Here is a 10,498-nt window from a genome sequence, read left to right on the forward strand (position 1 = left end):
GGGCAAACAGCCAGAGAAAAAGCCCCTTCCCTGGCAGGACTCTCAGGGCTGAGCTTGCAACTCTGGGTCCTGGCCCCAGGTCCCCCAGGGGTGGATCCACGCTCCAAGGGGGCATGTTCACTGCCTGCTTCATACCCACCAGCAGGTCCTCAGCTCCTGCACCCACTGGCCCAGACCCCCAACCCCTTGGGCCACCTTTCTGCTGGCCTGCGCAGGCTCTGGCCTTTGAGGCCCCAGGAAGAAACACCCATGCTGATCAGTTGGGCCTCCGCCCGGGAAAGAGCAGGCTGAGGTAATAGCCCAGCCCAAGCCCTACAAGGAGATCTCCAAGGTAGATAAACAGCACCCAGTTGCCCTCCAACCTCTGCACCCAACCTCTTCTGCTCTGCCAGCAGCTGGTTGTGCAGGGCTGCGGGGAAGGGGGGGAAACAGCAGGAGGCCTCCAAGCCACCCCTTCCTCATTCCTGCTAACATAGGCCCCTCTCTGCCCTGTGTCCCAGCCAAGCAGCCACCTATGAAAAGAGCTGGGAGTTGTCAGGTCTGGAATTGAAAGTTGGGTGCCCTCATGCCTATAACTGCTCTTAGCTCTCTTGGCTTGCAGCTTGGAGCAGTACTTCTCAATCTAATGTGCATACAAATCCACCTGGAACTGTGTTATAAAATGTAAATTTTGATCAGTAGGTCTGGTGGGGCCTGAGGTTCGCTTTCAAATGAGTTTCCAGGTGATGTCATTGCTGTGATCTGGTTAAGAAACAGATTTAGAGCAGTGTTCTCAAAGCGTGATCTTTTCAGCTGTAGCAGCATCACCTGGAACCTGTTAGAAAGGCAAATTCTTGGCCCCAACAAGCTCTCCAGGTTCTGCTACTCTCAAGTTTGAAAATCAGGTTAGAGGATGCCTGAGAAAGGCAGGGTTCAGAGCCTGATGCAAAAGTGGTTCTTAATAAATGTTGACTGACGTGGATGTATTCTTTTCTGCCTTAGGGAAGCCTTTCCATGTCCTTGGTCATGGTGTTTGGTCCCCTAGATGGTCACGTGTCCTACCTTGTGTCAGTTATAGGGACCCAACTCTAAACTCTAGTTTAGAACCAGTGTTCTCTGGAATTAATAACAGTAAAATTACTTTACTAATGGGGTTGCTAAAAGAGGGAGTCAGTCTAGACTGCTGGTGGAGACAGCAAGATGCAAGAAGGCCAAGCAGAGGCAAATAGTTGGGAATTGGAGAGAGATGACATTGAGACTCTGGCCTCCAGTTCATACCACGAACAAACAAATCCCTTTTTGGTTTAGCTCAGTTTGATTTAGATTTCTGACACTTGGAACAAAAAGAGGGCTAGTACAGGAAATATTAGAATTTGTGGTTATTAGTATTCCCATCACTCAACACAGTTATTCAATGCCTGCAAGGTAAAAGGTCTCTGCTTTGGGCTGGGAATAAAACAGAAAAGGACACAGCCCTGCCCTCAAAGAAATTGGAGTTTAGGAGTAGACAGTCCTATCAACAGGGTCGACTAAGCTCCATACAGAGCGGTAATTAAGAGCTCAGACCAGGTAGGTGGACAGAACTGTGTTAGAATCCCAGCTCCACCCCCATGTTGCCTGTATATACTTGGGCAGTCAGACTTAACTTCTTGGTAAAATGAAAATAATATTAGCGCCTACCTTATAGGATAGTTAAGGGACCTTAGGACAGTGCCTTGCACATAGCAAGCACTCACTGAGTGTTGGGTGCTAGGCTCATGTGTTGCTATGCAAGCTCAGAGGTGGGGTGCTTGATGAAGAGGAGGGTGAGGGAAGGCTTTCTGGAGAAGGGGATTGAGCCCTGAAGGAGATGCAAGAAAGCACGTTCCTTGGATTGCAAAAAGTTCAAAGGTATGGTGAAAAGGGGAGGAAGACAGGCTGGTGAAGTAAACACGGATGTCAGGACACTATGGCTGGTAAGGCCATATTAAAATGCTTGGGCTTTATCTTGAGACCCTTGAGCAGGGCAATGGCATGACCAGATTTGTCTTTAGAAATATCTTGCTGGCCGTCTGTAAAATGAATGGCTGGGAGGAGGTTAACTACTGTTGTCAAGAGCTGGGCAAGGCTCTGCACAGTAGCTCACACCTATAATCCTAGCACTCTGGGAGCCCGAGACGGGAGGATCACTGGAGGTCAGGAGTTCAAGACCAGACGCAGCAAGAGCAAGACCCTATCTCTACTAAAAATAGAAAGAAATTAGCTGGGCAAATAAAAATAGAAAAAAAATTAGCCAGGCTTGGTGGCGCACACCTGTGGTCCCAGCTACTCTGGAGGCTGAGGCAGGAGGATTGCATGAGCCCAGGAGTTTGAGGTTGCTGTGAGCTAGGCTGACGCCATGGTACTCTAGCCCAGGCAACAGAGCAAGACCCTGTCTCTAAAGCAAACAAAAAAACAATGGTGCCAGGTGTCCAATATATCCATGTAACAAAGCTGCACTTGTACCCTCTAAATATATTGAAATGAGAAAAAAAAGAATGATGATGATAATGATTTTAATAATAGCTAGCATTTACTAAATGCTTGCTATGTGCCAGACACTGTTCTAAGCACTTTGTACACACTAACTCATTCTCACAACCTGTAAATACTATCATAATCCCCATTTTACAGATGAGGAAACTGAGGCACAGGGTGGTTTAATTTGTCACAAGCAGTGAGGATTCAAATTCAGGCAGCCTGACTCTAAAGCTAAACTACCACTACACCTAATTAGCTATGATCTGTCGCCTGTTATATACAAAGGACTATGGGAGATAGAGCTGCCACCAGTGGGGTCAGGGATGAAGGAAGAGATGGTGTCTGAGCTGGATCTCGTACATTGAAGAATTTGCCAGGCTTATAGGAAGGCATTCCAGAGAGGACAAACAGCATGTACAAAGGCCCAAGGGCTTGAAAACGCACTCCAGGTCCATATCAGGAATAAGTTGCCCAGTGGCTGGAGCCCCGCCAGGGACATGGGAAGCAGGGGAGGGAGGAAGGGAGTGGAAGGAATTTGCAATTGATTCCAGAAGCAACGGGGAGCCCTGAAGGACTCTCAACAGTTTAGCCAGGACAGATTTTGTCTCAACTAGATCAAGCTGACGGCCCTCCGGTGAGCACACCGGAGAGGGCTGAAGGCAGGGGCACCAGACTGAGGCAGGGATCCAGGGTGACAATGTGATCAAAACCTCCTTCGGGGCTGTGCCTCCACCCTCCCTACCGTCGCCAGTACCGAGCGCCTAGTGCGCGCTGGGAAGAGCAAAGTAGGTCAGCAGAAACAGCGCTGCCTGGCGTGGATGGACACCCGCTCCCCGTCTCCCCAGCCCAGTAGCCTACAGAAGGTGGCAACTACGGCCCCCAAGACTCAAAGGTTCCAGAAAAGAAGGACGGTGGAGAAGTGAAGGAGCTTCACCCCTCTGCCCTGGGTTCTAGCTTCCTGCCGTCCCGAGTCCCCTCCAGGGGGCCGCAGAGTCACGATGATTCAGCAGCCTCCAGCCCAGGCGCCACCGCCACGTGTCCGCGGAGCTGCGGTGTCAGCTGCCGGTCGCGGGCTGTGAACCCGCACTCGGGGGCCGCCGCCTCGGCCTCCCGCGGCCCGCTGCCTTCCGCATCCCAAAGCTCGGGCGCCTCTCCCCGGACCCCCGCCCCAGGGAGCCCTGGGTGGCGCCCACCAGGGTGGCGCCCTGGACAGCGGCCCAGCCAGGCGGCCCTGAGACCCGCTGCCCCCGGTCCTCCCCTCACTCAGGCCAAGAGCTTTGCAAGGTTGACTTTTATTCCTTCCAGACACAGACCCAGAAGGGACAGCGCCTCCCTGGTGAAGCGGGAACCGACCCCGGGACGGAGCCGCCCGCGCTCCAGGGGCGCTGGATCTCGGTGGAGGCGGCGGCGCGCCCTTTACTGGACACCCTCCATCATCTTCAGGAACTCTGCGGGGAAGGGCAGGGGCAGGGAGTCAGCGGTCCACTCGGGACGCAGAGGCCTGGCCAGGGCTCCGGCCTCGCACAGGAGGTGCCTAGTCATTAACTGAAAAGTTGCACCCGCCGCCCAGAGCTCCCTACCCGCCCATAGCGGGCGAGGGGGAGGAACTTGGTCAGGTCACACCCAGGCCCACCCACAAGGCCAAGGACACCTGCACCCTAGCCAGCCGCAGGGCTACAGCTCCCTCTCCCTGAGCTCCCACGGCCCTCACCGTCGAAGTCGATGCGGCCGTCGTTGTTCTTGTCCCCGTCTTTCATCAGAGATTCGAGCTCCTCGTCCGTCACGTGCTCCCCAGAGGCCCTGAAAATCTCAGCCAGCTCCTCGGCGTCGATGTAGCCATCTGCGTTCCTTCGGGCCCAAGGACAGGGAGGGCTCAGGGCAGGGGCGAGCTGCCCTGGTCGCGCTTGACGCCCCCTCCCGCACTCCCAGCCAGGAACCCCCCTGCCCTGCCCGCCTGGCTCGGACCGCTCAGCCCCCTCTTCGGCCCCCAGGCCCCGACGCACTTGTCGAAGATGCGGAAACACTCGGCCAGCTCCTCCTCGCTCTTCCCCTTCGCGTCCTCTTTCATCTGGCGCACCATCATGACCAAGAACTCCTCGAAGTCGATGGTGCCGCTGCCTGAGGGGCACAGGCGGGGGACTGAGCCCGAGCCCAGACCCCGCCTCTCCCCACGACTCCCTGCCTCGGAGGGGCCCCCGGCTCACCGTCCTCATCCACCTCCTCGATGATGGCGTCCAGCTCCTCCTTGGTGGGTGTCTGGCCCAGCATCCTCATCACGGTGCCCAACTCCTTGACGCTGATGTCGCCACCACCATCAGCGTCAAACATGTCGAAGGCAGCCTTGAACTCTGCGGGGGGTGGAGGGGGAGAGCAGAGGGCTGAGGTGAGGCCCACTGACCCGCCAGCCTCACACCTACTCCCCCACGCTGCCCGCACCCCAACACCAAGCCTGCCCTGGCCTCACGCACCAGCGATCATCTCCTCGCTGAGGTAGGACCGGGCCTCGACCTGCTGGTCCGTCTGTGTCGGCTGCAGGAGACACACAGAGTCAGAGCTGAAGGGGAGCCCTGGAGCAAATTATGCCCAACCCTTCCCACCTGTCAATTAGAGGGCAAGTCAGGAACCCCCCAGTGACACTGGGCAAGTCACTTAGTGTGCTTGCATCTCTTAGCAGCTTTTCAGGGACAAGATGGAGTCGGGGTGTGAAAGGGCCATTCCAGCATGGCTTTCCGGTTTTCCCTAGCTCCCGGTGGTGCCTGGTACTTCAATAGTTGCCCAATAAATGGTTTTTCTCAAGTAAAGAATAATGCAACGGAAAGTTACTGAGCACCTGCTAAGTGTCAGGCCATGGACCAGGCACTGGGACCACCAGGAAGAGACGGATACATCATCCCTTGGCACAGAGAATTTGCATAGATGGAGATTTTAAGCTTCCTTCTTATGATTCAGTCATTGGAGTAAAGACCTCGTGCTGGGTAGAATGTGATAGAGGCCTTGGCACGAAAATAAGATTTCTGGGGTGGTTTCCAGGTCGCATCCCAGCCAGGCCATCTGGGTTGACGGCTTTGGACCAAGGCTGTCGGTGAGGAAGGGGTCAGGCATCCAAGGAGTTCTTCCGCAGACTGGCAGCCAGCCCTTCTCCATCTCCCCCTCCCTCCTCCCCTCCCCTTTCTGCATGCCAGGAGGGTGGGCTATTTTTAGTCAGGCATGGACAACAGCAGCTGCCTCCGGGGTCTAATTACTCCTTGAAGTAAAGTAGGGAGGGGGGATCTCAAAGGAACAGCGGCACATCAGACCCCTCTCTGGGAGACTGTGGTCTCCAACTCTGGTCTGTCCTCTTCTGCCCTTCTCAGTCACCCTCCAGCTCTCGGAGCCCTGCACGCGGGCTGGCTCCAGGACCTGCAGGTCTCCCACCTTCTGGAGGAGCTTTTCCTCGCTCAGTGACAGCAGGAAGGTTTGGCTGGGCTTCTAGCCCACCCCTGCCACTGGCGGCCCTCAGGGTCCCCATTTCTACTGTGAAGCAGTCAAGCTAAGAGCCCCTCAAAGCTCTATGAATGACATTGCTGGAAGTCTCAGCAGGTGGGCAGGGAATCTGCAAGACTTGAGGTTCGATCCCTGAAACCCCCAGCCCTCCCCTTGCAAGAGAAGTCAAAGGCCTTCTTCCTAGGCCTCCTCCAAGACACCTGGGTTCTAGGAACCTTCATATTCCAACTTCAAACATCCAAGATACTGCCCTACAGAGCACCCAAGTCTGGCTTGAAAGAAGCCCAGAATGCTCCAGCAAGTGAAGGAGCCGAGTCCTTTCTTGTCCTTACCATGGTTGCTGGTCACTGGGACTCCTCTGCTGTGGTCCACCTCCTCTGCACTCCAGCACCCAAAGATGCCCTGGCCCACCCCAGCCCCCCAGGATTTATAGGGTCGCCCTCTCCTCCCACCTTCCTGCTCCCCAGCACTGGATACCCTGCCCAATCAGATCCTGGGGTCAGCGAGCCCCACCCCTCCCAGAGTCCTAGCCCATTACCTAATTTAGCCAAGGGCCCTTGTAGAGAAATTTAAGCCTCTGAGCAGGTGGCAGGACTTGATGTCCTAGATTCTTGTGAGGAGGGCCTGCCCTGCTCCACTCCCTTAGAGAGCCACCCCCCCCCCCCCACCAAGGAAGCACACTGGCTGCAAGATGGGTAAAGACAATCAGAATAGCAGCATGGCGGAATGGGAAGAGCACAGCCCTGAAGTCCGAAACCCAGGATCCCGGGCCTGCCTCAGCGAGCTATGTGACTTTGGGCAGGTGGTGATGCTGCTCAGAGCCTGGCTTCCTCGCACGCGAGATGGACCTCTCTGTGGGGTCTCCTTCAGAGACAGACCATAGAAATAGGAGCCCGGTATAAGTCACCTAGCTTGTGCCAGGTACATGGCATTGGTGCTTGGCACACGGAATGTCTTGTCTTTGAACCATGATAAGGGGCAACGGACAGAAGTGGTAGGAAGTGATAGCTAGGCCACCGTTTATTGAACCTCTATGATGTGTCACACACTGTGCTAAGCATTTTAACCACATGATCTCGTCTAGTACTCGTCCTACGAGATAGCAACTGTTATCACTTGCATTTGACTGGAGAGCTTTGTAAATCATAAAAGTCCAAAGTCATGATGGCCACTGGGCGCCGTGGCTCACACCTGTAATCCTAGCACTCTGGGAGCCCGAGATGGGCGGATCGTTTGAGCTCAGGAGTTTGAAACCAGCCTGAGCAAGAGCGAGACCCTGTCTCTACTAAAAATAGAAAGAAATTAGCTGAACAACTAAAAATATATAGAAAAAATTAGCTGGGCATGGTGGCACATGCCTGTAATCCCAGCTAGTCGGGAGGCTGAGGCAGAAGGATTGCTTGAGCCCAGGAGTTTGAGGTTGCTGTGAGCTAGGCTGACGCCACGGCACTCTGGCCCACGCAACAGAGCGAGACTCTGTCTCAAAAAAAACAATAAAATAAAATAAAAAATAAATAAAGTCATGATGGCGATTCTTACTATGAATCCCAACTGGGGGGAAGTGGGGACAGAGTCCTTGGGGGAACCTGTCCAGAAGAAGAAGCGTATGGCTGGATGGAGGGAGAGGATGTGTATTTGAAGGAGAAATAGTCAATGAAAGCATCTCCCAAAGTTACCTTCTCCAGGGAAAGGGTATTTGGGATTCATTTTTGAGGGGGTGGGGACCGGGCAGGGGAAGGTTCTTTAAGTGGTAAAGGGGCAACCGGCCCCTGCCTAGACAGAGCTCAGTGAGGAAATCTGGAAGAACTCAGCTGGTCATCTGGAAGGTAAGGGGTGGGGCAGACCAAGTCCAAAGGGAGCCCGGAGCCCACCCTGAGCATCTAGAAGCCCCGGGCTGGGCTCCAGGGAGTAGGCAAGGCTGATGGACAGTGGCTAAGTGACAGAAAGAGCACCGAGACAACTGAGAACAGCATCTGGGGCCAGGAAAGGGGAGCTGGACACCAAGGAAGGCAGATGGACAGTGGCAACTGAGCTGCCCCCATCCCCTATATATAGACATTCCCAAGGAAAGCTCGGCAGGGCCAGGCCAGGCTAAGTAAGGCCTGCCAGGCCAAGCGGAGGGCCAAGGGGCGATACCCAGGGGTTTCCAATTTGGACACAAGGGAACCACTTGGTCCCTTTGGAACAGAGGATGTGGAACCCTCAGCCCTCCCTTGTTCATTAATTTGTTTTGTTTTGTTTAGGGACATAGACAAGGTCCAAATTCCTTGTGTGGCCAAGCAAGGTCCCACCAGCCCCTTTAATCTCACTCCTCTCCCCTCCCCACCTTGTATGCTGCTCTGTTCTGGTCAGACATAAATACCTAAATACCGTCCCAAACACAACCCTTTATAAACATCCAGGCTTTTGCACATGCTGCTTTTTCTGCCAGAAACTCCCATCTTCCCTCTCTTCACCTTCCTACTTCCCTATCATCTTTCTCAGCTTTAACATCACTTCCTCCAGGATCCCTCCTCCCCTCTGCCCAGGCCAGGTGCGTCCAGGGAGGTCTCCAGTCATAGCACTGAGCATGCCTTATGTATGATCACACTCTGTTCTGAGTTCCACGGACCAGAGGCCGTTTCCTGTTCACCATTGAATTTCCCAGCACCCGGCACTTGGCACTAAGCAGGTGTCCAATGAATATTTTATTCTATGTAAGAATAACTGAACCCAATGGCATTTAGTTCAATATAAGGAGGAACTTCCCAGTAGTCACAGTTGAACAATAATGGGAACAGGTGGCCTCAGGTGGTAATGAGCTCCCTGTCACTGGGTACACACAAGCAGGAGACAGATGACCATCTTTCAGGTAGGCCATGGGGAAATATCTGTACAGAGTTTAAGAGGGGTGGAGAATACAGGACATCAAGAGATCTCCTAGTTCTGCCCCTGTTTGTGTGACCCAGCACAAGCCCCTTCCCCTCGCTAAGCCTCAGGCTACCTGTCTGTAAAATGGAAGTGCTAATCAGATTTCTGAGGGACCTTCCTGCTCTGACAATGCATGGTTTTATGAAGACCAGCTTTGTACCGAGACTTGCAAGGCATACACCAAAGGACAAGTCAAATTCAGCCAGTGATTGGCGAATGAGTGAGCGGTGAATGAATGGATGGTGTTTTTGCCCCAACGCCCTGCCTGTGAGCCAAGTGAAAAGTAATTAGAGCTCTGAAATTACACAGATTTGGGTTTAAATCCCAGCTCGCCTATTTCCCAGATATGGATCCTGAGGAAGTCAATTTGCCTCAGTTTCCTCATCTTGAAAATGGCCCATTATTGACGAGTAATAGTCTCTTCCTCAGGATGTTGTAAGGGTGATGTGACAATGTGTAAAATGCCTATAACAGGATGTAGGACACATTGGAACCTCAAAAAATGAGAGGCCCAGCACTCCCGCTCATAGAGAGGGCAGGTAGCAGAAATACCTTGGGTTCATTCAAAACTATGTCCCCCACCCCTCTCTCCTGTGCCACTCAAAAAGGGCAGGAGCTACTATCAGAGATATTTTGATTTTGTTTTATTGTATAACTATCAAAATCTGCCCTGCTAAGGACTGATATCCAGGCCTTCTGACAGGAAACCACAATAAACTCTTCTTGACCTACTGCTGCTCTGAGGATAAAAGATGAAACACAGAGCTCCAGAGATCTGCTGAAATGACCAGGCCTGCCGCATGCGAAAAGAACAGTATGCGGAACCCAGGGCACCTGGGCTCCAAGGCGCCAGAATCAGGACCTCTGGCAAGCTGTGTGACTTTGGCCAAGTAACTCAGCCTCTCTGGGTCTCAGTTTTCCCGTTTGCCTACTTCCCATGTGTGAGGCTCAAATGAGATTGTGAAAACCTGTGCACACTGTAGAAACAACAATCATTATTTAACTGATCATTTCATCAGCCCCTGTTCTATGCCAGGCACTGGACTAGGTTTTTGTTTGAGATGGAGTCTCGCTCTGTCGCCCTGGCTAAAGTGATGTCCCACCAGCCTAGCTCACAGAGACTCAAACTCCTAGGTTCAAGTGATCCTCTGGCCTCAGCCTCCCGAGTAGCTGGGACTACAGGCGCGCCACCACGCACGCTAATTTTTTCAATTTTAGTAGAGACGGGGTCTCACTCTTGCGAAGGTTGGTCTCCAACTCCTGACCTCAAGCGATCCTCCCGCCTCGGCCTCCCAAAGTGCTAGGATGACAGGCATGAGCCACCACGCCCAGCCTCGGCTAGGGTTCTTACAAGAGTGGCAAAATTAGTTTTAGTATCATGGTCCCTGTTTTACAGATGAGAAAACCTAGGCTTAGGGAGGTCAGATTCCAGCTCAAATCACGCATCTTCTCTTGGCCTCAGTTTTCTTTTTCACGGGAGAAAAGGGCTCCTTGATGTCACATAATCACTTTGTAAAGTTGAAAAGCGCTGGGTGGAAATCAGTGGGGTAGATTGGGCAGACCTGGGTCTCCAGGCGGGGTGGGAGGAGTCACGGAGGGCACGCGCCGGGCGGGATTGTGCAGGATT

The 10,498-nt window shown here is 53.3% G+C and overlaps 1 protein-coding gene across 1 annotated transcript; it reads right to left on the minus strand.

Annotated features, from left to right (window-relative positions):
* Positions 1–3,754: 3,754 nt before the first annotated feature.
* TNNC2 (troponin C2, fast skeletal type) lies at positions 3,755–6,360 on the minus strand. Its single transcript, XM_069496114.1, has 6 exons — positions 6,294–6,360; positions 4,947–4,998; positions 4,683–4,826; positions 4,482–4,596; positions 4,190–4,326; positions 3,755–3,926 (listed from the first exon to the last, which is right to left on the minus strand). The coding sequence occupies exons 1-6, from the start codon at positions 6,294–6,296 to the stop codon at positions 3,895–3,897; spliced, it is 483 nt and encodes a 160-aa protein (XP_069352215.1). The 5' UTR covers positions 6,297–6,360; the 3' UTR covers positions 3,755–3,894.
* Positions 6,361–10,498: the final 4,138 nt, after the last annotated feature.

This window comes from Eulemur rufifrons, chromosome 20 (genome assembly GCF_041146395.1).
Source record: "Eulemur rufifrons isolate Redbay chromosome 20, OSU_ERuf_1, whole genome shotgun sequence".
NCBI classification, from domain to species: Eukaryota; Metazoa; Chordata; class Mammalia; order Primates; family Lemuridae; genus Eulemur; species Eulemur rufifrons.

Coding starts and splice junctions, on each gene's coding strand:
- TNNC2 (XM_069496114.1), bottom strand. Junction 4,597..4,682: donor CGAGGAGGTGGATGAGGACG/GTGAGCCGGGGG, acceptor TGTGCCCCTCAG/GCAGCGGCACCATCGACTTC. Junction 4,327..4,481: donor TGTTTCCGCATCTTCGACAA/GTGCGTCGGGGC, acceptor TTGGGCCCGAAG/GAACGCAGATGGCTACATCG.